The 25,997-nt window shown below is 44.5% G+C and overlaps 1 protein-coding gene across 1 annotated transcript; it reads left to right on the forward strand.

The window, feature by feature from the left end:
• The first annotated feature begins 3,657 nt into the window (after nt 1-3,657).
• ASRGL1 (asparaginase and isoaspartyl peptidase 1) lies at nt 3,658-25,247 on the forward strand. Its single transcript, XM_036859815.1, has 7 exons — nt 3,658-3,810; nt 4,383-4,586; nt 13,115-13,257; nt 14,019-14,176; nt 22,531-22,649; nt 23,455-23,565; nt 23,963-25,247. The coding sequence occupies exons 2-7, from the start codon at nt 4,394-4,396 to the stop codon at nt 24,166-24,168; spliced, it is 930 nt and encodes a 309-aa protein (XP_036715710.1). The 5' UTR covers nt 3,658-3,810; nt 4,383-4,393; the 3' UTR covers nt 24,169-25,247.
• Nucleotides 25,248-25,997: the final 750 nt, after the last annotated feature.

A 25,997-nucleotide genomic window follows, 5' to 3' on the forward strand; every position in this document is an offset into this window, starting at 1 on the left:
AGCTTTGAATTATAATTACTATCCATCAGTATCTTCAGGACCCCCAAACCTCAGCCCAACCCCTTTCCGATGCTGAAGCCCCCCCATCTGAATGAAGTAGGTCCATTTTTTATTCAGTAAGCATTTTGAGGGCTTCCTTGGTGGAGCAGTGGTTAAGAATACGCCTGCCAATGCAGAGGACACAGGTTTGAGCCCTGGTCCAGGAAGATCCCACAGGCCACGGAGCAACTAAGCCCGTGCGCCACAACTACTGAGCCTGCACTCTAGAGCCTACAAGCCGCAACTACTGAAGCCTGTGCACCTAGAGCCTGTGCTCCACAACAAGAGAAGCTACCGCAATGAGAAGCCCGCACGTCACAACGAAGAGTAGCCCCCGCTCGCTGCAACTAGAGAAAGCCCATGCGCAGCAACGAAGACCCAACACAGCCAAAAATTTGAAAATAAATTAAATAAATTTTTTTTAAAGTAAAAAAAAAAAACATTTTGAGCAGTTACTGTGTACCAGGCTCTGTGCCAGGCCCAGGGCATGAAGCACTGAACTCAACAGCACAGATGGTGCCCATCATGGGGCTGTTACTACCTCTAAGCCACAGCCCTCAAGTAGGCACCGGTGTGACTCTGCCAGGAAAATGGATTCCAGGCACCTCTATCTGAAATCCAGTGTTTTTCTCCCATAGCAATAAGTTGTGCTCACTGATCAGCTCACAAATATCCAGACCACTCCAGTTTCATTCTTTCCAAGAGCTATTGCCCCAGACTTCTGGGAATTTGCTTTTTTAAGTTTCTGAACCATTTGTTCTTTATCCAGCAAACATTTATGAAAATCTTCAGAGAGCCAGGCACTGGTCTGGCCTTGTGTTGCAAATAGAACTGTCAAGGTTCCTGCCCGTAAGATGCTCATCGCTTAGTCTGTGGACAGAAAAGCCCACCAAAGGACTATAGTCAGCGCTGGGAATTTCCGTGGAAAAGATGTGGGTGGTGCTATGGCAGGAAGCTTAGCCGATAGACACCTCTTGGAATAGCTGCCTCTTCACTGAGACACCTCTTGGAATAGCTGCCTCTTCAGTGAGAACTGCTATCAGTGCTGCAAGTTTATTTGGGGAGCCTCATTTTAATCGTTCCCAGCCTAGTTCAATTCCCCCCAGCCTACCCTCCCAGATGAAGTGAACTGAGCACTCTAACACTGGACACTTAAGAAACAAAAGCTCGTTCATCATTCATGGAACACTTGAATGAAAAAAAGGAAAACCAAAAATGGCACAAATTTCCCAACCTCCTAATCCCCTACTCTAGACCCCATGAAGAAGGCTGTCACAAACGTCAGTCTGGATGAGTTTTCAAAGGACAAGATCTCAATAGCTCCTTCTAGACAAGTGGTTCTCAACGAGTGGTCCCCAGACGACCAACAGCAGCATCACCTAAGAACTCATTAGAAATGCAAATTCTTGGGTCTCCCACCCCCCAGACCTACTGAGTCAGAAATGCTGGAGTGGGGCCCAGCAATCTGTATTTCATCTCCAAGTGATTCTGATGCTCAATAAAATCTGAGACCATGGCTCGGTTATATGGCTGTCACCCTTCCCATCACGGGGAGGGGCTCAGGGTCAGGGTTCAGGATTAGGGGCACCATCCCCCAGGATGGATCTAATGTTGACTGTTCAGCCCCAGGACATGACCAGTGCCCACATCTTTCACGAAATTCCCCCACCCTGTCTATCAGAGCAAAAGCGATTGCTTATCTGTCCCTCTCTTTCAAAGCTGACACAGCAGAAGAGAAATGGACCCATATTTCTCTCAGTGCCTTGTTTCCTTCTAAGACCTCTTGAGACTTTTTTTTTTTTTTAATATTTGTGCTTTTTATTTATTTATTTATTTATTTATGGCTGTGCTGGGTCCTCATTTCTGTGCGAGGGATTTCTCTAGTTGTGGCAAGCGGGGGCCACTCTTCATCACGGTGCGCGGGCCTCTCACTGTCACGGCCTCTCTTGTTGCGGAGCACAGGCTCCAGACGCGCAGGCTCAGTAGTTGTGGCTCACGGGCCTGGTTGCTCCGCGGCATGTGGGATCTTCCCAGACCAGGGCTCGAACCCGTGTCCCCTGCATTGGCAGGCAGATTCCCAACCACTGCGCCACCAGGGAAGGGAAGCCCTTGAGACTTTTATTGACACAGCCAGCTTATCTTCCTGGGGAGGCCAGTTTAAGAAATCATTACATGTATGACTGGGTTTTACTGACCCATATAAAGTTATGCTTTGATCCATGCCACATTTTGAGCCAAAAGTACTCACTATTTGAACAGTCAACCTTCCACGTAAGGGGAAGAAAAGCAACTAGAGAGTTAGGTTGTCCTATCATACTGAAACCTTACCTTCTTTTCTCAAAAAGTGAATTTAGGTGAATTACAATTATAGCAGGATGAACTGAAGGTTTCCTAGTCAAGATTATGGTATAGCATATTTATGGCTGGAGGAGGCTTCCTTTCCATGGTCTGGACCTTAGGCTGATGTTGAATTTATCTGCATCCCCTGGCTTGCGCTGTCAAACTGGGTCCCTAAGAGGTACCCCAGTGATAGAGTAATGTAGGCTGGGATTCAAAGTAGCTGCAGTTAACACAATTTGAATATGACACACACATTCGACTACCCGGAGAAGAGATAGGAAGATGTTTCTAGAGTGCCTTTTGTGTACAATAGTCCAGTGTTGACAGAACTTTCATAGCTTAATAGCTGTCTAGGGGAAATTTCATAAATAACAATTGCCAGATGTGGGGCTATGTTAGCCAGAGTGATCAGAAAGTCAATAATATAACTTTGGTTGCTGATGCCTTCTGGCTGCATCTCTGTGGTCTCGGAGAAAAGGCAGGACTTTTAGAAAAGGACTGAGTTCTCTCTGCACAATGCCCGCTGCTTATTTCTTCTCCTAATTCAAAGCTTCAGGCCCCGTGAGTTTTTGCCCTATTTTACATAACAGAATAATGTATCCTTTGGTTCATGTCACTAATCTAGTATCTTGCAGTTGTTTTACTGGATAGAAATGCAAACTTCTATTTGAAGGTCACTATGGTAACAGTAATCTAGGGCAGCTCCGGGGGAATACAATCAATCATCTAGGGGGATCAAAGCCTTTCAGGCTCTGGGGCAGGGAGGAGGAAAAGTGTCACAAAAAAATTAGGTCACTTGTGGTTGAAGGTATTTAGAGCTGAGATCTTGAGGCTCAGAGGAGGGCTTTCAGACTCTTCAGTGCACCCCAGGCACAGAACCAGACCAATTACAGAGGTTATCTTTCTGTTCTTTACCAAACGTTACGGGAAGAGACAATTAAAAGGAAGAGAATAACTAGCAAGTCTGCGAAACATCTCGGGCAGAGGAAGGACTTCAGTGCGTGCAGCGGTGCTTTTCAATTTTCAATTACAAAACCGCGCCACATCACTTCTTGCATCTCGCCATCAACACCACCGCTCCGCCTCATGAGGAGGAGGAGGAGTTCCCCGCAGCCCACTAGGAAGCTCGCGTGCACAGAGGGCCAGCATAGCCCCTGTCCTAGGAGCCGGGCAGCGAGAGTCGGATCCGCCGTGGCGAGGCCGGCAGAGGGGTTGCGCCGCGGCGGCGCGTTGAGGCTTTACGGTAATTCTCCGCGGCGCGCTGCCCCGCCCTCGTGCGCAGGCGCGGAGCCGTTGCCGGCAGAGAGGTTGCAGGCACAGCGGTTTCCAGAGCAGCTTCAACTGGAGAGACTGGGCTGAGCAGGTTCCGAGGCCGACCGGGCGGCTCGGCCAAGCCCGAAGCCCCGGCGTCCGCCTCCTGTGGCGTCCTCGGTAAGTCGACGGCCCTGCGGGAGTCGCCAGCCGAGACCCCGAAAGGCACTCTCCCCGGTGCCGGGGGCTGGAGGCGGGAGGGCACTGGCGAGATCCAGCCCTCAGGCCGCCCCTGGCCCCGCGGCGGGGGTGGGAGCCGGGAACAAGTCCCAGGGAAACCGAGGCCCGACGTGGGGCCGGGGAGGAAGGCTGGAGCTGCGACCCCAGATGCCATCCTGGCCGGGGGCCCAGCACGGGACAGGAACCGGGGTTCCCCGGGGAAACGGAAGCCCGATGTCAGTGGGCGAGGAGGGGGCGCGGGCTCTGGGGCGCAGAGCATCCCACCGCCCCCGCGAAGCCGGCAGGTGCCCCGGGCCGGGGGCGGGCGCTCTGGGCTTTTCTTGCAAACTTCAAACCCAGCCGCTTCTGTCCTCAGTACTCCCTGGGTCTCAGGAATTTGCCTGAGGCTGTAAACTCTGAGGGTTTTCCCCTCCCTGCGTAGAAACTGGACCTTGTCCCCAGCGGGAGACTTAAGCCCCGGGCGGTTTTCTTGGACCCGCTTGAAAGGACGCTTTCGTCTTCCTGATCCCTAGAATCCGTCGCCATGAACCCCGCCGTCGTCGTGGTCCACGGTGGCGGAGCCAGCAATATCTCCAAGGACCGCAAGGAGCGGGTGCGCCAGGGCATCGTCAAAGCCGCCACCGTGGGTTACAACATCCTCAAGGAGGGAGGGAGCGCAGTTGACGCTGTGGAAGGAGCCGTGACCGTCCTGGAAGATGATCCCGAGTTCAACGCAGGTAAGCTTGCACTGCAACTGATAACTGATGCCAAACCGGGTTAAGCTTCTACCCCCAGATAAATAGAACCTCTCTAAAGTGTCAATGAATCTCTTCAGCTTTATGGTAAAATCTAATATGCTGAAAAGATTTAGTTTTTCTCTCTTCACCTGTTGACCAAGTTGCTCTAAAGAATTTTAAAATTCATTATTCCCCCTTTTTTCTTTAATCTGTTTTCTAGAATTCACATACCAAGAGGCTTTTTTTATTACATCTTTTTGTGGGGGAAGAGGGTAGACTGCTGTTGGGTGGCAACCTTGGGAGCTTCAGGGTGTCATTTGAATCGGTCCCCCATACAGGGAGGGCAGGGAGAGACCACAGGAAAAGGCAGACCTCTCCAGATTGGTAGGTGGCAGGTTTAATAAGCCTGGGAACTTACACAAGAGGCTTGCCTTGCAGGATAAGTAGACCTCTGTCCATGCCCACCAGAATCTTAAAAGTTTATATAGTGGCCTTATCTGGGCTCAGTCACGTATACCGTCCAGATGGTTTCAACACCACATCTCGAGGGTGTGTCCTGGGCAGCTTCTGGTGCAAGAAGACAAGCGGAGGGCACACTCCAAGGAAAGAGGAAGGGGTGAGGTGACTCCGATTGCCCCAGTGCTCCACCCCTCGTGACCGGCTCTTACAGTCTCACACACTTCCTCTTCCACAGTGTGCCCTGAGCGGTCAATAACGGGTGGCTCATTTGGCGGCTGTCTGGCTGCATTGGAGGCAGATGCCACAGCATCAGGCACATACAGAAGAAAACACGGGTTAAGACAATAATTCCCCAGATCACAGATACCTTTCTGCACTGAGAGCCTCGTGATTCAGACCATTGTTACTAAGTCCCCTAGGCTGGGAGCCAGCTCACTCAGAGCGTTCACTTGTGTCCTGTGATTTAATAAAGGCAACACATTAACAGAGCCATCGGGTATGAGCACACAACATCCTGTTTGGATAATGGCCTAGGTGCCTCTTTGCAAGGCAGTAATAATGGCCAAGGCCTTTCTGTTTTGGAGGAGAGCTTGTCTCATTCGAGACATTTCAGTGTGCAGGAAGAACAGGCTTTGTTGGCTGTCATTCAAGGCTTGGTGAGTGCATTTAGTAGGAGGCTCTGTGTGTGCTGTCATGTGCTCCAGGCCAATGGAGGGCTCAAAGACAGCAGCCAAAAGATCATTCCAGTGGGAAACAGAACATGCCCACCTGGCCTTGAGGAGAGGGAGGTCAGCAGCCTTAGGAATTTGACCTGGTTTTATATACCATACATGTTAGCCAGGGGAGGCAGTGCTGTCGGGCTTGAGGAGATGGACTGGTGGCAGGATACACGAGACCAGAACCCTCACCTTCTCCTCTTTTCCGGTGGTGCGCGTTCCATTCCAGGTATAATGCATTTCAACAGGCCCAGCTTGTGACAGGACAACAGGATCCCAGTGGAGATTGAGTAGTTCCCCCTCACCCATCCTGGTAGAGTGTCCCATTGCAAATTCCAGTAGATAATCTCCTTTCCCAGGTGTGATGCAGTTTGGTGTTATCAGCACCGTAGCACGTTGATCCGTGGTGAAAGTCAGGGCAACGGCTGTTTCCTGACATACCTTTTTTGGTATCGGTGCTTCCGTAGGGGCCCCCAGTCTGGGATATGGGGCAACAGCCCTACTCGCTGATTGTTCAGATGTATGAAAGCCTTGGACAGTACTTTAGTACACCCAGCCACGGTGGCTTTATCTGTTAGTAATTTAAGGTACTGCTTTAATATTCCATTTTTCCTTTCTCTCAGCCCTGCTGCTTGTGGGTTATAGAGGAGATAGAACCTCCATTCAGTGCCGTGTTCTTTTGCCCAGTCTTGGCATGTCACAATCCACAATCTTTGAAATGTGACCCCAGTCACTATCTATTTGATGAGGGTACCCCTACATGGTACTTAGCTTCTCTAATCCCCTAACAGTGGCGGCCTGGTTGGCATGGGGACAGGGGAAAGCTTGGGTTAAGCCAGATGTGGAGTCTACACAAACCAGGGAATGTCAGAACCCTCTCTCAGAGGGAGGAGGCCAGTATAATCAGTTTGCCAATCCCTTACCAGTGAGGAACTCTGGTGGGTGGCCTCAGACTCCTTTGGCAGTTGCCATGGGCATTGTTTAGAACACACAGGACATGCTGTTATTGCATTAACCAAGTCACTGTATTTCAAGGGCAACCCGACATCTTTGGCAATATGCCACCCCACCCGAGCTCTGTGGTGGCCACTCTTTCCATGCATCCAATCTGCTGTATCTGCCGAAGGGTCAGTTGCTAGGGATTGAACCCAAGCTAGGGCATCAGCTTCCTGATTGCCAGGGGGTGTCAGTGCCTTATGAGCCAGGACATGGAAGGCAGTGAGGATTGCCTCAGGCTCTTGCAGGCAAACCCAAATGTCGCCTCCACACATCCTGACCCCACAAAGGCCCACTCATTAATCATCCACCCTTCAACTTCCTGTTGTCAGAGCCATAGGGTTAATCTCTTTAGAACAGCCCAGCTGTCAGTGCAAGGGGTTAAGGGCCAGGGACCAGGAGTAATCACCAGCCAAAGAGCTCTGGGTTCAGCCCGCCGGCTGCTGTAGTTCATCCCTCCCGAGAGGCTCCGCCTGGAGCTCTGTGGACACCACTGCTAGGAGCTGTTGCTCTAGGGGAAGTATGTGGGGTTTCTGCCCCCTTCCAGAGCTGAGACCAAAATCCCAGGAGCACTCTCCCCTTCTGTTTTCTCTGCCACCGTGCCTGCCCTACACCTACCAGAGTCACAGACACATCTAACTCAAACGGTAGCCCTGCTTGGGAGACGCCCAGAGCTTTAATCTGCTTCACTAGTGCTTTTGCCTTCTCAAAGGCAGCTTGCTTCTCTGATCCCTAGTCCCACACGTGCCCTTTCTTTACTGCATACCATACACTGTACCCATTTTCAGTTTTGAAAAATGTACATACCTATGTAACCACACTACAACCAAGATGTTAAAATTTCCATCACCCCCAAACATTCCTTCCTGCCACTTTGCAGTTAATCCCCGCTCCCAGCCCCAGCACCAGGCATCCACTTATCTGCTTTTGTCATAAATTTGCATTCTCTAGAATTTCATATAAATGCAATCACAAAGAGTGTATTCTTTGGGTTTGGCTTCTTTCACTCAAATCAGTCCTTTTTTAGAGTAATAATCATCATAACTACCATGAGTGTCTACTATGTACCAAACAGTGGTCTAAGAAACTTGCATGATTAACTCATTTAATCTGCACCATAGTCCTATGAGTTAGGTATAATTATTATTACGCTCATTTCTCAGATGAGAAAACTAAGACACAAAAAGTTTAAGTAACTTGCTGGAAGACACTCATTTCCTCTTTATTTTGAAGTAGAAAACCTAAGATCTAGGGATTAAAACACTTCTAGGGAATTACACCACCTACCTGACATCTGTCAGAGAAAAGAATTTCAGGAAGTCTTAACCAATTAGTCATCAGATATTTAGTAATTGTTCTGTCCCCTTGCCTCTGTTCTGTGCTCTTTAACACGTACACAAAATTTGGCTTCATTACATAGGCATTATCGATTAAATCCTTGGCAGTTGGTGATTGATTCAATCTCCAGTCCTCCCCTCCCCAGAAATCAGGGAGTGGGACTAAAAGTTCCAGCCCTTTAATCCTGGTTGGTTCCGCTGGCAACCAGCCCCCCACCTTTTGGGGGTTTTCAAAAGTTACCTCATTAACATAAATTTGGTTTTGGTTGAAAACGGCTTGTTATGAATAGCAGGACACCCAGTTCACCTGTATGGATCTGAAGTGGTTTCAGGAACTGAGGGCAAAAGACCAAATATTATAACAAAAGATGCTCCCATTGTTCTAATCCCTTAGGAAATTCCAAGGGGGTTGGCAGCTGTGAACCAGGTACTTGGGCGAAGACCAAAATATGTATTTATGATAAATCAAAGTATCACACCTCCTTTGTCAAAGATCAGTTTATATATTTATGTGGATCTGTTTTGGACTTTCTGTTCTGTTCCATTGATCTATTTGTCAAATTCTTGCACCAACACCACACTGTCTTGCTTACTGTAACTTCTAGTAATGTCAGCTGCAAATAGAGACCATTTTATTTCTTCTTTTCCAAACTTTATGCCTTTTCTTTCTTTCCTAGCATTGGCTGGGCCATCCAATATTATGTTGAATAGGAGCCGTTAGAGCAAAAATTCTTGCATTTTTCCCAGTCTTAGGGGGAAGGCACTGTCTTTCACCGTTAAGTATGATGTTGGTGGTAGGGTTTTATAGGTGCCCTTTACCAGGTTGAGAAGTTCCCTTATTCTTAGTTTTTTGAGATTTTTAATCATCTGTGGTTGTTGAATTTTATCAAATCCTTTTGCTGAATCTATTGAGATGACCATGTGGTTTTTCTTTTGTCTGTTGATATGGTGAATATTGATTGATTGATTTTTGAATTTTGAACCAGGTTTTCTTCTCTGGGATTAACAACACTTTGTTGTGACATGTTATTTTTTACATATGTAAATGCTGTGTTTGATTCGATGGTGTTTTCTTGAGGATTTTGCATCAATGTTCATGAGAGATACTGGTCTATAGTTTTATTTTCTTATAACATCTGTCTGGTTTTGAAATGTAGGTGATGCTGGCTTCATATGATGAATTGGAAAGTGTTCCCTCCTCTTCTGTTTTTCTCGAAGTTTGTATAAGGTTGCTGTTATTTCTTGGTAAATATTTGGTAGATTGGTTTTATGTTTGTTTTGATGGAAAGTTTTTAAGAAATCAAATTCTTTAGTAGGCATGGCACTATTCAGGTTATCTATTTCTTCTTTGAGTGAGTTTTGTCAGTTGTCCTTCAAGAAATGTTTCTATTTGGTTTAAGTGGCTGAATTTGCCACATTTCTGTGTTACGCTTTTGATGTCTGTATGGTCTGTAGAGAGGTCCCCTCTTTCATTCCTGATGTTTGTAATTTGTGTCTTTTTTTTCTTTGTCAGTCTAGATTTTATCAAGTTTATTGTTCTTTTCAAAGAACTAGTTTTAGTTTCAGGGGGTGGATTTGGTGAATTTTTCTGTTTTTTTCTTTTCTTATTTATTTATTTGTTTGTTTGCGGCTGCGTTGGGTCTTTGTTGCTGCGCGGGCTTTCTCTAGTTGCCGCAAGCAGGGGCTACTCTTCGTTGCGGTACGCAGGCTTTTCATTGCGGTAGCTTCTCTTGTTGCAGAGCATGGGCTCTAGGCGCTTGGGCTTCAGTAGTTGCAGCACACAGGCTCAGTAGTTGTGGTACACGGGCTTAGTTGCTCCATGGTATGTGGGATCTTCCTGGACCAGGGATCGAACCCATGTCCCCTGCATTGGCAGGCGGATTCTTAACCACTGTGCCACCAGGGAAGTCCCATTTTCTGTTTTTTCTTTTGCTCTTTTTCTGTTCTGAATTTCATTGATTTATCTTTATTGTTTCCTTTACTCATTCAGCTTGCTTTGGGAATAATTTACTGTTCCTTTCCTGTTAGATCATTAATTTGAGACTATTCTTTTCTAATACAAGCATTTAATGTTTAAAATTTTACTCTAGCACTGCTTTGATTTTTACGTGTTTTTACAGGTTGTCTTAATTTTCATTCTGTTCAAAATGTGTTCTAATTTTCCTTGTGACTTCCTCACTGAGTCATGGGTTATTTAGAAATGTGATGCTTTATTTCCAAATATTTGTGGATTTTCTAAATATCTCTGTTACTGATTTTTAGTTTAATTCTGTTATGATCAGAGGACATACTTTGTGTGATTTGCATTCTTTTAAACTTCATAAGGTTTGGTTTTTGGCTCAGAATGTGTTCTACCTTGCCCATTTTCACTTGAAAAGAATATGTACGCTGCCGTTGTTGGATGGAAAGATCTATAAATCTCAATAAGGTCAAGTTCATTGGTAATGTCCATACCTTCTGTATCTTGATTGTCCATTTCTAGTGATTAATGAGAGAGGAGTATTGAAGTCTTTAATTGTAACTGGATTCGTCTATCTCTCCTTTGAGTTCTGTCAGTGTTTGCTTCATGTATTTCAAAACTGTTGTTTAGCATATAGATTGTTGTCTTCTTGGTGAACTGACCCCTATATCATTACTTAATGTCCTTATTATTATTTAATGTTCCTTATTGTGAAGTGTACTTTGCCTCCAGTTTTCATTTGATTCATTTTGACATGGTATAATTTGTCCATTTTTACTTTTAACCTATTTGCATCTTTATATTTAAAGTGGATATTTTTTATTGTCAGCATGTAATTGTATCCTATCCTTTTGTACAATTTGACAATCTCTGCTTTTTTTTAAGATTTATGTATTTTTTATTTATTTATTTTGTTATTTATTTTTGGCTGCGTCGGGTCTTAGTTGAGGCATGCAGGATCTTTCGTTGCAGCGCGCGGGCTCGTCGTTGTGTTGCACAGGCTTCTCTCTAGTTGTGGCGTGTGGGTTTTCTCTTCTCTAGTTGTGGCGTGGGTTCCAGAGCTTGTGGGCTCTGTAGGTGGTGGCACATGGGCTCTAGTTGAGGCGCGTGCGAGCTCAGTAGTCGTGGCACGTGGGCTTAATTGCCCTGCGGCATGTGGGATCTTAGTTCCCTGACCAGGGATTGAACCGCGTCCCCTGCATTGTAAGGCGGATTCTTTACCACTGGACCACCAGGGAAGTCCCGACAATCTCTGCTTTTTTATTGGAGTGTTTAGACCGTTTACATTTAATGTGATCATTGATATGGTTAGGCATAAATTTGTCATCTTGCTGTTTGTTTTCTATTTGTCCAATCTGTTCCCTGTTTCCTCTTTTTCAGCTTTTTTCTGCCTTCTTTTGGAATAATTGAATGTTCATAATTCCATGTTATCTCCTTTGTTGGCCTAGTAGCTCGACTTCTTTTTTTAAAGGTTGTTTTAAGGTTTATAGTATATATCTCTCACTTGTCACAGTCTACCTTAAGTAATATCACACTTCATGCATAATATAAGAACCTTATACAGCATACACCTGTTTCCCCTTTCCTAGCCTTTGTGCTACTGTTTTCATATATTTTACTTATGTGTATAAGTTGCCTAATGCATTGTTATTATTTTTCCTTTAAACAGTTATATTTTAAAGATATTGTAAAAATAAAGGGAAAATATATTTCTATTTATCCACATATTAGCCATGCTATCATTTTCCTTCTGCCTGAAAGACTTCCTTTAACATTTCTTATATTGCACATCTGCTATTGATGACTTTTTTTTAACTTTTGTTATGTCTATAAATGTCTTTGTTTTGGGTTTTTGAAAGATGCTTTCACTGGGTGTAGAATTCCAACTTGACAGTTTTTTTTTTTCTTTGAGGGCTTCAAAGATCTTGCTCCTCTGTCTTCTGGTTTGCATTGTTTCTGACAAGAAATATGCTATCGTTTTTCTTTTTTCCTCTGTACCTAATGTATCTTTCTCTGGCTGCTTTTAAGATTTTCTCTTTCTCATTAGCGCTAAGCTGTTTGATCATGATGTGCCTGAGTGTAGTTTTGTTCATGTTTCTTTTCCTTGGAGTTTGTTGCGCTTTTCGGATCTGTGAATTTATAGTATTCACCAAATTTGAAAATTCATCATTTCCTTAAATATTTTTTTTGTCCCTCTATCTCACCTCTCCTTTTGGGGACTCCAATTACACATATACTGGGCTGCTTGAAACTGTCCCTGAGCTCAGTGATAAACTCTGTTCAATTTTTTTTCAGACTTTTTGTTTGCTGTGTCTTCAAGTTCATTCATCTTTTTTGCAGTGTCTAATTTGGTGTTAATCCTATCCAGTGTATTTTTCATTTCAGACTTCTTTTTTTGTCTCTAGAAGTTCTCTCTGGGTCCTTTTCATATTTTCTTCCATGTTCTGGTACATATGACAGCCGTTTTAACATTTGTGTCTAATAATTCTATCATTTATGTCATTTCTGAGTCTGTTGCTATTAATTGATTTTTTTGTTGTTGTTCCTCCTCATTATGGGTCATATTTTCCTGTTTCTTTGTGAGCCTGGTAATTTCTTATTAGATACCAAACACTTGTTAGTTGCTGGATATTTTTATACTCCTTTAAATATTCTTGAGCTTTGTTCTTATCCCTTTGTTCTTATCCCTCTGAGGAAACTGAGTCACATAGAGTTTAAGAATAGCTAGGCTTACAGGTATTATCTAGGCAGAGAAAGTTGGAGAAAAGTTGCTAGAGAACAGAGTAATGAGAGCTAATGGTACATTCAGGGAAACCTAATATTTCAGTAAAATGTTGCCAAGGAGAAGAGGTGAAGCTGGAAAGTAAGTCAGAGGCCAGATGAGGAAGGGCTTCATACTGTTTATTTTGTAGGTCATGGGGTATCAAGTCAGATTTGTGTTTTTAAAAACGTTCCTTTGACAATGGAGTAGAGGATGAATTAAAGTAGGCAGCTTAGGGGAAACTCTGAAGCCATTTCTAAATTCTTAATTCTTGCTTTTCGGCTTCTTTTTGATTTTAGGTTGTGGATCTGTCTTGAACGAAAATGGTGAAGTTGAAATGGATGCAAGTATCATGAATGGGAAAGATCTGTCTGCAGGAGCGGTGTCTGCAGTCCGCTGTGTCGCAAATCCCATTAAAATTGCACGGCTTGTTATGGAAAAGGTATGTGGGACTAAAGCACCCTTTTCCTAAGGAATTGTCACTGCTGCACTTCAGTGACTAAAAGGGTTCTGACTTGTAGGGAAATACTTGAGATCACTGTTCTCCTGAAATTGTATGAAAGAACAAAAACAGTGTTATTTAAGTTTCTCAAGGAAACCAAGATTCTGACTCTGTTGATGATGTAATTTGACTCATGATCACTTAACCAGTGATTACATTTCACATTATCTTCATGTTTTCATGTTATCTTCCTGTATTTTCTTCAGCCTGCTCTCAACACATGTAACACAACACATACACACTGAACAGACCAACTGTTTAAATAACGTGTATGGGGGAATTCCCTGGCGATCCAGTGGTTAGGACTCCACGCTTCCACTGCAGGGGAGCCAGGTTTGATCCCTGGTTGGGAAACTAAGATCCTGCAAGCTGTGCGGTGCAGCAAATAAATATATACCTGCATACATACATACGTAGATAAATAAATAGCATGTATGAAATAAAAATGGATTAAATTCTCTAAATTTAAGATCATATGTAAGTTGAATTCCTAGTAACATTCCATCATCTGGGTTTTTCTGAAAATACAAAAACTCGGAGAGCTAGGCTTTTTTCAACATTCAGAAAAGCAAGCCAGTGGAATTTGCATTTTTGAGGCTTAGTACCCAGAGAGAATAATTATTTCCACACAGTAGGAACAGTTGAAAAGATTTTCACTTTTTCACAAAACTAACTATTTTCCCATTTCTTTCTGGCTCAAGACACCTCATTGCTTTCTGACTGACCAAGGTGCAGCAAAATTTGCAGCAGCCAGTGGGATTCCAACAATTCCTGGAGAACAGCTGGTAACAGAAAGAAACAAAAAACGTCTAGAAAACGAAAGGCATGAGAAAGGTGCTCAGAAATCAGACTATCAAAAGTAAGTATCATCTGTGGCTCACATTTTTGTGAGTTATTCAAATGTGAAAGTTTGACTCATGTCTGGTTATCCACGTTTCTTAAATAAGTCAAATATCACTTGGTAGTTTCAGTTTTTGTACAAAATAGTTCACACTAAGTAATGGAAAAACTGCTCTTTTGATTCTGAAATTTAACCTCATTTATTACTCCTATGAATAGTAACTCAAATTCAGCTAAGAGTTCCTTCTCCAACATGATTTAATAGATGAATGTCGTGTGTTAAGGTATTAATTACCTGCATACTTCTTGATCAGTTTGTTATCTTCAGTACACTGCACAGGTTCTCTGTGGTGTAGGCCACCCTATGAACTTACTTAGGCGCCCTTTCACAGGGCAGAGAAATCAGTACAGCCCTTATAAGTGAATTAATCATGTGTTCTGAATTATGGTTTTCTGTGTTACCAATTCAAAAATACCAAATAAAAGGACCTTAATTTAAAGCAAAATTTGAAAAATAAAATTTGAATGTGGCCTGGAGGTTTATAATGGAATATAATCTATTAGCTCCACATACCCTTTTAGATTTGTAATGTTTAACCAGAGGTATACTTTAATATCACTTAGGGAGCTTTTTCAAAATCTACATGTCTGAGCCCCTTCCCTAAAGAATCTAATTTAGGGACTTCCCTCATGGTCCAGCGGTTAAGACTCCGGGCTTCCACTGCAGGGGGCGTGGGTTCGATCCCTGGTTGAGGAACTAAGATCCTGCGTGACGCATGGCGTGGCCTAAAAAAAAATCTAATTGAGTAGAGCTGAGGTGGAGAGGCCAGGCAAGTCCATTAGAAAAAAAGTTCCCCAGGTAATTCTAGTGTGTCCCCAGGTTAGGAATCTTACAAGATTGGCCATACGTTGGTAGCTGTTGATAATCTTTACTGAGTGTGCTATTGTGTCTATAGGCTAAAGTCACAGGAATGGGGTTGCTTTATCAGTGGTTCATGTACATTTTATTAGATGTTGCCACATTGCTTTCCAAAAATTCTGCAACAACACACATCTCCACCAGCCAGTACTGCTCTTCGATATAAGCAAGAGGGGCTCCTGCCCTGGGCCCTGCACTTTAGAGGACCCTCATACCACAGTTACACAAAACAGTTGGTTTATTGCAGATCCATGGGGCATCTCTGTCACTCAGCAGTGACACAGCATTACCCATAGCCCTCATCATCCGCTCTTGTGACTAATATCATTCAGCCCCCAGGGAAGTGCTTCTCTGCATCTCTTGCTCTATGTCTTGGAAGTAAAGACCACCTGAGTCAAAAGGTTTGTGGAATATGCCACTGCTGACATCAGAAATAGACCCTGTTTTGGAGTGTGGGGAAGACTTGAACAGCAGAAGGATTTAGGTAAGAGAAAAATACAATAATTTGTCAAACAAATTCTTGCATAATGAAGTGTTGTTTCACAGTAGTGCACAGTGTCCTTTTTCTTTCTGCATGTTTCAGTTTGTGGTTCTGGAGTTATTCATGAATTAGTACCGTATCTGCAAGACTTGCACGTGAGGGCTGATTCCTGTTACTCCTAAATTTGTAGATATGTAGGTCTAGACCAGCACTGTCCAAAAGAAATATGAGAGCCATATATGTAATTGAACATTTTCTAGTAGCCACATTAAAAAAAAGTAAAAAGAAACGAGTGAAATTAATAATATATTTAACCCAATATACCCCGGATATTATCATTTCAGCAGGTAATCAATGTAAGAATTTATCTATGAGATATTTCACATCCTTTCATGCTAGATCTTCCACATCTGCCGTGTATTTTACACTGGCAGCGTGTCTCACTGTAGACTGCCTGCACTTGCAGTGCTCAGTAGCCACATGCAGATAGTGGCTGCTGTATTGGACATCCCAGGCCTAGACAGAACCTGCATGAGGAACCAATTCTTTATGTTGGCAACTAAATGGACACTGAATATTAGACTTACGAATGGTTTTATTCTTATAAAAATACTTAAGATTGTGTTAAATTTTTTTAAATGTTGAAATTTTTAACTTTTAAGTAATTTTTATTTAAAATGTTATATTCATTAATTATAGTTGACGTTTAGACTTTAATATTAATAATTTTGTAAATTTTTGGAAAAAACTAACTTTTGAAATTATATCTGCAAATGACTTTTATTCTTTTTTGGGGGATTTACCCTTAATTTTGATGAAAATATATTCTAATTTTGTACACTCTCAGGATAGTTACATTTCACTTTCTAATTCCTAGATTACTGAAAATGTGTACAAGTCAAGATTTTGATAGAAAAAGAATACTAAAGTGGAATTCACAAAAGAAAAAAAAGCTAAAAGGAAAAAAAGAAGTAAAAAATCTTCAAAGAAACAGTCTGCTTTAAAAGTAAGCACTCTTAGACTTCCCTGGTGGCTCCGTGGTTAAGAATCCGCCTGCCAATTCAGGGGACACAGGTTCAATCCCTGGTCCAGGAAGATCCCCCATGCTGCAGAGCAGCTAAGCCCATGCACCACAACTACTGAGCCTGCGCTCTAGAGCCCGCGAGCCACACCTACTGAGCCCGCACGCCACAACTACCAAAGCCCATGCGCCTAGAGCCTGTGCTCCAGACCGAGAGAAGCCACCACAATGAGAAGCCTGTGCACCGAAATGAAGAGAAGCCCCGCTCGCCGCAACTAGAGAAAGCCCACGAGCAGCAACAAAGACCCAATGCAGCCAAAAAATAAATAAATGAATAAAAATTAGAGAAAAAAAAAAAGTAAGCAGTCTTCTTCTAGGATGACCCACATAAAATTCACAAAAAGAACATTACAGATTCTTTGTTCAATGAAGATTTAATTACTTATCAAAACAATGAAAATTAGTAGGAATAGTATTCTCACCAAATCCACAACTTGAACAATTCAGATGAAATCCCAACAACTTCATGTTCTTTACTAAAAGAAGATTTAATTGCTAATCATAAAGCAATTTGTTGTAATCATACACCAAAAAAGGATACGTGCAATTATTAGAAGCGCTGGGAAAAGGCTGAATAAACAATAGACAGTTGATAACCAGAAAAGACAAAGATAGAAAACATAGATGTAATGTTCTTGAAAGAATAATAATATTTGGACAAGTGTAATGGTACTTTTCATGACCCCATCAACACAATGTTTATGGAAAACAATGGGAAATTTCTAGGGTTAATAAAAATTATTTCAAGTTTTGATAAAATGCCAAAACGTAATTAGGAAAAAAACCTAATGATAGGGCTTACCTGGTGGCGCAGTGGTTAAGAATCCGCCTGCCAATGCAGTGAACACGGCTTCGAGCCCTGGTCCAGGAAGATCCCACATGCCATGGAGCAACTAAGCCCGTGCGCCACAACTACTGAGCCTGCGCTCTAGATCCCACGAGCCACAACTACGGAGCCTGCGAGCCACAACTACTGAAGCCCACGCGCCTAGAGCCCGTGCTCCGCAACAAGAGAAGCCACCACAATGAGAAGCCCGCACACTGCAATGAAGAGTAGCCCCCGCTCGCCACAACCAGAGAAAGCCCACGCACAGCGATGAAGACCCAACACAGCCAAAAATAAATAAATAAATACATACGTTTATTAAAAAAAAAAAAACCTAATGACAAGTATCTAGGAGAGAGAATTCAAATAGGTTAGTTTAATGGGTAATAAAGCAAGACATGAAATCATACATGAAGTTTAAAAAACGAAGTTCAACTAGAGTGTACCATGATCAGAAAACATGTTGAAAACTAACATTTAAAAGGGAAGCCAAAAAAAAAAAAAAAGGGAAGCCTGTGATAATGGAGCTAACATGGTAGGTAAATAAAAGGTATGTAAACACGAACTTTGGCCAAGAGTCCAGAAGTACTGTGTGTGACACGGCCGGTTCACCGTGAATTTGTTTCTAGGAGACATGCCCTCAGCTGCACCAATACTGACGACGCTGTGAGACAGCAGAGGGTCCACTGCAAGATACTCTAGATGTGGCCGAAGGTGGAACGGCTTACTTAGACTCACATCTGACCTTATAACAGACCTCAGAGACGTGGCGGGAATTCCAACTAAATTCTGTTGAAGTAATGAAATCGAATTTAGATAAGAAGGGTTCAGCAAAATTCGCAGAAGTTCCTTAAAGAACAAATCACGGACTTTGACAGAAAGTGAAATTAATTTTGAATTTGCACTATCTACAGTTACTTAGTCTGAACTATTCCTCTCCATTGATAAGCTTAACAGAAGCTTTAAAAAAAAAAATCTGGGCTTCCCTGGTGGCGCAGTGGTTGAGAATCTGCCTGCCAGTGCAGGGGACACGGGTTCGAGCCCTGGTCTGGGAGGATCCCACATGCCGCAGAGCAACTGGGCCCGTGAGCCACAATTACTGAGCCTGCGCGTCTGGAGCCTGTGCTCCGCAGCAAGAGAGGCCGCGGTAGTGAGAGGCCCGCGCACCGCGATGAAGAGTGGCTCCCGCTTGCCACAACTAGAGAAAGCCCTCGCACAGAAACGAAGACCCAACACAGCCATAAATAAAATAAATAAATAAATAAAATTTTAAAAAAAAAAATCTGTTTGGCTATTACATTTTTTAAAGGATTAAAAATGTTTTTTTTTTTTAATTTAAAGAAGCAAAGCCAAAAGTGCATGGGAAATATGCAAGAAAAATGACATCCGCAGAAAATACAAGGAAATTGAAACAAAGGAAACAAAAATATTTGCCTAACTTGAAGGAGAAGATTCATGTACAGATGATCCTGAAACCAGTTTCTTTAGAGGCTGTTTTTCTGTTCATTATAAATCGAAGTATAAGTATCATTTGTAGAGAGATTTGAACAAAATCAAGCAACATACTGCTGTTTTCAATTTTCTTTATAATATACCAGCAATGAAATTTGAAAGAAGAATTTAAGATACTCTGCATTGATTTAAACACTGCTTAAGAGATGACAAAAATGACTATAGTAAGTGACTGTGATTTAAATGATCGAATTAAAATATTTAGTAAAATCTTCTGTGATAACAATTTATCAAATGTAACCCCATGTAGCATTTGAGTGTGGTAATGTAAAAATCAGGATCCATTTCCAAATCTAAGTATTGCTTTAAGAGTTTTATATATAGTTCCAATGCTACTGCCTCGGCAGAGTGAAGCTTCTCCAAGTTAAAATTAATTAAAAACTTCCTAAGAACTACATCGCTCAAGGAAAGTTGTGTTATTTGTCACTTTGTCAGTAGAATGCATGTTACATGGAAATGTTGATCATAAGAGCATGATCAATGCCCCTTGAGATGAAGGCAAGGAAAATTAATTTTATGGAATAAATACATAATAATTTATGATTGTATATGTGTCTGTGTGGGGGTTTTTCCCCCACTCATCCAGCCATCACCAGCTGATCAAAAAAGGATACAAATGTGCATGTTAATAATTAAATTGTCGTCATTGGTAGTTTGTCAGCTTTCAGTCAAATGAAAACCATAGCTTTACAGTATTTCTCAAGATACATTTATCACGGTAAGAGGATAGAACATCTTTATTATTTCTAAATATTACATGTGTGTGGGCCTCCATTTGCCTTTGTATTTTTGCCTCATCCCCGTCCTTGTACGTGTTGGGGGACTGCCACCAGCAGTGACAGAGTAGCTCTTTCCTTATGTGGCAGGAGGGGCTCGCGTCACTGCCGTAGCTCCTCCCTGACAACCGCCAGCTTGGATACTTTGCATTTGTTTGTGGGTCATTCTTTTCCGGGAATTTGCCTATTTTTGTCCTGTGATCATTTTTTCTCTTTAGTTGATTTGTCCTCTTCTTATCAATCTTAAGGCTATCTTCTCTGTTAAAAAAAAAAATCCCAAATCTGTTGTTTTTATTTGCTTTTACTTTGCTTATGCTATTTTTGCCATTTGAACGTTTTTTGTGATCAGTAGTACTCTCCCTCTTCTTGTGTAGTTTGTAAGACCAGAAACTTAGGAGCCATCCCCGCCCTGAGACATACAGCTGCCTAGATTTCCTTGAAGAATTTTGTGTTTTATATTTAGGTCCTTAGCTATCTGGGTTGGCTTTTGTGAGTGATAGGAGATAGGGTTCCCGTTTCCTTCTAATAGAATGCCAGCTTTCTCTTTCTAGTCCTTTGAATGCCAGGCTACATCTAGCTGCAGTTTAGCCTCTCCATGTGATTACCTAACAGATACCTCAAGCTTTTGTCCAAAACTAAACTTATTTCCCTACCCAACCCCACTCCACACACACCACAAAGCAAAAAACCTCTCCCAGTCTTCTACCTTTCAATAAATGTTTCTTGCATCCTTTCAGTTTCTGCCTTAGATTTCTCTCTCTCACATCCGGTCCACCTGCAAATTCTGTCAGCTCTGCCTTCAAAATGTCCCAGGTCCAGCCTCCTTCCCACCCTCTCCTCTGGAAACACCCCGACACAAACCACTGCCTCTCAAGCCTCCTAAGGGGTCTCTGTTTCCTCTCTCATCTCCCTCGGTCCACACACAATAGCCAGAACAGTTCTCCTAAGATGACCCTTTGTAGAAACACGTTCCGGGTGCATAGATCATATATGGAGCCCTGGATGAGCTTTCACAGGGTGGACACACCTGTAATCAGCACACAGCCCAACGCACCCCCCTCCATCACCACCCTCCCCGCAAGGAAACCGCCTGCCCGGCTTCCAGCACCGTGGGCTAGTGGTGCCTGTTTTTGAACTTAGTCTGAGTGGGATTGTGTAGTACGTGCTTTTTTGGGTGCCTCTTCTTAAGTTTCTGAGATCCGTCTGTCATGTGTAGCGGAGCCCACCTTCACGGAAGCATAGTGTGTCACAGGTTATTTACTTGGGCGGACGTTTGTGTCATTTGCAGTTTGCTGTTATTACAAGTAGTGCTGCTGTGAACATTCTGTACACTTTCATGGTGAACTTACCTCCGCGTTTCTGTTGGACAGAAATGTGGGGATAAAATGGCTGAGTCGGCTTTAGGAGACCCCGTGGGTGGCCTCCCAAAGTGGCCGTGCCGGTCCACGTGCCCGGCAGCAGTGAGTGAGGGTTGCGGTCCCCGCGCCTCTGTGCCCATACTTGATACCGTGTCTGTTTCATGTTAGCCGTGCCGGTGATGGGCATGGTGGTAAGAATGGTTATTTTTAAAACTTAACTCATCTCGTGACACTTCTCGGTTCAAACTCTCCAGCGTCTTCCCACCTCACTCAGACTAAACACCCTTCCAATGGCCTGTAAGTAGGATGACCATGTGATTCAGTATTCAAACTGGAACTTAGTTTTGAGAGTGAAAGGGGCACTATTAATTAAACCGGGACAACAGGCATAAGTCAGGACGGTCCTGGGAAACCAGGATGTACAGTCACCCCACTTGTCAAAGCCTCGTGGTCTGCCTGCTGGCCGCCCCTCTGACCCTGCTGCACGCTCTCCCTGGCTTTATTCTCTCCAACCACAGTGGCCTCCTTGAAGTTCCTTGAACTTGGCAAGCATGTCCTGCTTCAGGAATGTTCTTCCCCAACAATCAGCATGCTTACCCTCACTCCTTCAGAGAGGCCCTTAGAAAGCAGCACCTCTCCACCATCACATGTCCCACGTGCTGCTGTAGGCTATAGTTTATTGCTGTTCAGTAAAGCCTGACATTCTTTATTGCTCTGTCACCCTGTGCCCCAAATGCAAGCTCCGTGGGAGAAGGTACTTTGTCCATTTAGTTTTCTGCTGTGTCCCAGCATTTAGAACAGTGCCTGAAATATAGTTCACTGTAGAATCGGGGTGGTGGGTATACGGCTGTTAGCGTACAATTGCTTCAGCTTTTTTTACTTGCAAATTTATAATAAAATGTTAGAGAAAAAGTCAACTTATTTCATCTTCATAGCAAGCCCCATGAAACAGGCAAAGGAGTGTGCAGACAGGCGGCAGCAGCGTCGCCTGGGAGGTTGTCAGAAGTACACGATGTTGGGTCCCATCCTGTACCTGCCAACTCGGGGTCTCTGGATGGGGGTGCGGAGGATCCAAGGGGTGCTGGTGCACACGAAAGTTTGAGATGCACTCAATTCTCTGTATCCCCATTTTATAGATGGGAAAAATGAGACACGATAAAACTTAACTCAATCACCCAGCTAGAAAATGGTGGTGCTGGGATTGGATGGACCCTTAGAGCTGAGGGCTAAAGGTATGTCCAGCAGTCTAACTGACATGTAGAACGTAAAGCAAACAGGCTTTCTTTGCCGTTTCCATGAGTGGGGAATGCTGGAATCAAAGTGTGGCCCATGTGCCATTAACATAGAAGTGTATTAAGCTACCCTGTCGCCTGTGGGAGTGTCTCTCATCTTCAGCCACTCTCTGTTGGTTTTTTGGCAGAAACTTGGGGACCGTGGGTGCCGTTGCCGTGGACTGCCGAGGAAATGTGGCTTACGCGACCTCGACGGGGGGCATCGTCAACAAGATGCTGGGCCGCGTCGGGGACACGCCGTGTATAGGTGGGCTGGATGGATGATCACTGCCCCTGCCCCTGCCCTCTCCCGTCCTCTCGTCCTCGTTCTCTGGTCTTCGCCTCACCCCCACGCCCACTTCCTTCTTCCTTCATTTCCTCCTCCTCCTGGTGGCAGCTTTAGAATTTCTGGGAGTGGCGGTGGGTTGGAGGGGGTTGCCCAGGGCACGTGGAGAAGGTGGCGTGTCCAGCAGGCACCTGTTTCCTAGATGCTGTGTTTTGGGGAGGGGGCGTGGAGGACTTGGGAGGGAGGTGGAGTTGGGGTGCTGAGGTCGCCGCAGCACCCCCGGTGCCTCTGTCTTCTCTCTAATCCGTTTCGGGATCTGCAAACTATTCCCAAAGGGTTAAGTACACGAAAACTTTTCCCAGGCATGGGCTCAGATGAGCAAACTAAGAAAGCTGAGAATTTAAGTTTGCAGTTATTAGATCTGAGCGGCATGAGAGCGACACACCACCACTACGAGATATTGCACATCGAAGTGTTCTTTGCATTAACCTGGGAGCACATTATCTTAATTCCCAGGAGTGGGGGGAGGGGCGGGGTGTATATGTTTTACCCTGCGCGCTGGCTGGATGTGCTGGGGGCAGAGGAGGGGCTGCCCTGGTGTCGCTGCCCTGGGAAGGCTAGGCCTGCCTCCCCGACGTGCCCTCCATCCTCATCTCAGGGTGTTATTCACACGGCGCTCACTAGTGCACCTTGCCGTTTAATATTTATGTAGCGTTAGACTTGTAATATGTGTTTGAATTTCTTGACGGTTGCCGCTCAGTTAGAAACAATTCCCTTCCTTGAGCAGGATCTGGAGGTTATGCTGACAATGATATTGGAGCCATTTCAACAACAGGGCACGGAGAGAGCATCCTGAAGGTGAATCTGGCCAGACTCACTCTCTTCCACATGGAACAGGGTACGTGGAACAAGGTCGTGCCGTCTGACTATGAGGAGATAAGACCTGTTTATAAATAGACGGAGGAGGTTGGGAAACCCTTTCTTGTTTGCTGCAGACGTTGCTTTCAGGTTAACCCCCCTTCTGTTAGGGTCAGGAAAGAGCATTTAGAATACTGGTTGCCTTCTGCCTCTTGGGGGCGGTAGAGAGACTCTGAGCCTGCGAGTGGAAGAAAAGGCAGCTTCATCCAGTGCAGGGAGGGCCTTGTCGGGTGAGAGTCCTTGTTTGAGACACTGAAATAGAAATCACTTACTAAGAATCTTTGTTAACATGCTTTGGTTTTTCATACTGTAAATAATTTTCCCATCAGATTCCTTTCAGTAACTTGTGTTGTTTCTCAACCTCTCATTGTTTTCAGGAAAGACGTTAGAAGAGGCCGCTGACGCGTCGTTGGGTTATATGAAGTCAAAGGTCAAAGGTGTAGGTGGTGTCATCTTGGTCAACAAAGCAGGAGACTGGGCGGTGAAGTGGACCTCCACATCCATGCCCTGGGGCGCCGCAAAGGACGGCAAGCTGTACTCTGGAATTGATCTTGGCGACACCAGCATCACTGACCTGCCCTAAGCCCCCGGAAGCTGTATTCTAGAAGCTAAGACTTAGCTTAATCAATTAGATCTAGAAATGGAAAATTCTGCAGTGTGTCACTCGTTTTGTTGCCTTGATCCGTGTTTGGTTGGGGACAGATTCCGTAGTGATGTGCGACATGCCCATGTTAGGATCAAATAAGACTAGTGAAGATGACAAACTCGCTGAGCCTTTCTCGTGAATACTCCCCATTGTCTGAGGTTAGAAAGAAGAAACAGCATGATCTTAACAGGACAGAAACGGCCTCAGTGCAGGGAGTGCCTTTTGGAATTGGGGGACCCACTGCAGTGACAGAGGCTGTAGGCGCGAGGGTGCGGGGGGCCCGGAGGAGAGCAGCGCTCTGGGGCAGGACCCAGTGCTGGGACGAGGTGGGGAGACAGTGAAGGGGAGACAGGGCAGCAGAGCTAACGGATTGGTGAATGTTACACGTGAACGTTGCAGAGCTCGTTCTGAGCCAGAAGAACATTAGGTAAAAGAATCTCTGAGAGAGAAACTGATTTTTTTAAGAAAGTGCAGATCTTCTCTCACTTACTAACATAGGCGTGTTTCCAGATGCTTTCAAAGGACCCTCTGGTAACCCCTGGCTCTAATCTGCTGATGAAGGGTCGTCATGGAGACTCTGGAGGGCCTCCAAGTCTGAGGGTTTTCTCAGGCTCACACACGAGCCTGCTCACCTCGTGTTTCCCCCCAGCCAGCCTCCGCCTCCGCCTCCCAGAGCCCCGGGTCCCCATGATGAGCGATGGGGATCGTGACCTCTCCGCCTCTATTACGACAGGGAAGGGCCAGTCAGTGTCGAGATGACCCTGACTTAATGGCGTCCATGACTGTCCAGTGCTGTGGGTTCCCCCAGCTGAACCAGGTGTCCACTGTGGTCAGCATGGTGAAGAAAGTCATTTCCTTGGTGGAGAGTATTCCTATTAACCTCTTTACACTGGAAATGGTATTTTTGCTGTGACATACCTGCTCAGTTTTTTTAGGCTGTCAGGGCTTACCTTCTCTCTGGAAAGAAATTGCTTCACTTTAAATTCCATGTGCCACTAATAAAATGTATTTTGAAACAATAACAGTGTGGTTAGGAGTCACTGTTGACAAAGACCAGAATGTACACGAGCTCCCTTGGTCTGTCAGTTCAGACAGGTAAACTCGTTAAAGAGAGCTTTCAGCATAAGTGTGGTGTGTGGATGTGATAAGACTGCCTGCCTCATGGAGAATATTCGAGAGTTTTCAGAGGAATTGAGTTTTTTCGGGATGGCTTAAGGAAGAAGCCAAACCACCATTGCAGGAATCAGCACGGCTTATGGATCCAGCTTCTCGCGTTGGCCGTCCGTTGCACGAGACAGTCGCGCAGTCCGGGCCCCTGTCCCCTGACCTTCCCTGTGCCCGTGTCAGCTGCCCTGAGCCCGAGAGAGAGAGAGGTGGCACTTGGAGGCAGAATGGAGTTTGGATCCTGCTTCTCCCCACGACCTGGGTGACCCGGGGCAGGTTAACTTCTGAGAATTTTGTCATCTATAAAATAGGTCGCTATGAAGATTAAATGAAAACAAAGGACAACTGCTCAGTGTTTATCTCCGGATCCTCTGGACAAATAGAGAACATGTGGCCAGGCCCAGCTGTGGTTCCCTCCTTGAACACCTCAGATGCAACAACCGTCCTTTAGAAATAAGTACTTTGTTAGCAGGTGTATTCGTTTGCTAGGGCTGCACACGCGGTGGCTCACAGGACAGACATTCCAGAGGCGGGAAGCCCCAGGTGCAGGTGTCAGCAGGGTGGCTTCTCCTGAGGTCGCTCTCTTTGGCCTGCGCACAGCC

This window comes from Balaenoptera musculus, chromosome 8, assembly GCF_009873245.2.
Source record: "Balaenoptera musculus isolate JJ_BM4_2016_0621 chromosome 8, mBalMus1.pri.v3, whole genome shotgun sequence".
Taxonomy (NCBI): domain Eukaryota; kingdom Metazoa; phylum Chordata; class Mammalia; order Artiodactyla; family Balaenopteridae; genus Balaenoptera; species Balaenoptera musculus.

Bases quoted from the DNA above. Each gene is read 5' to 3' on its own strand.
- ASRGL1 (XM_036859815.1), top strand. From the start codon at position 4,394: ATGAACCCCGCCGTCGTCGTGGTCCACGGTGGCGGAGCCAGCAATATC. The intron at 4,587-13,114 runs GTAAGCTTGCAC...TTTTGATTTTAG, and splicing joins TGATCCCGAGTTCAACGCAG to GTTGTGGATCTGTCTTGAAC. The intron at 22,650-23,454 runs GTGGGCTGGATG...TTCCTTGAGCAG, and splicing joins CGGGGACACGCCGTGTATAG to GATCTGGAGGTTATGCTGAC.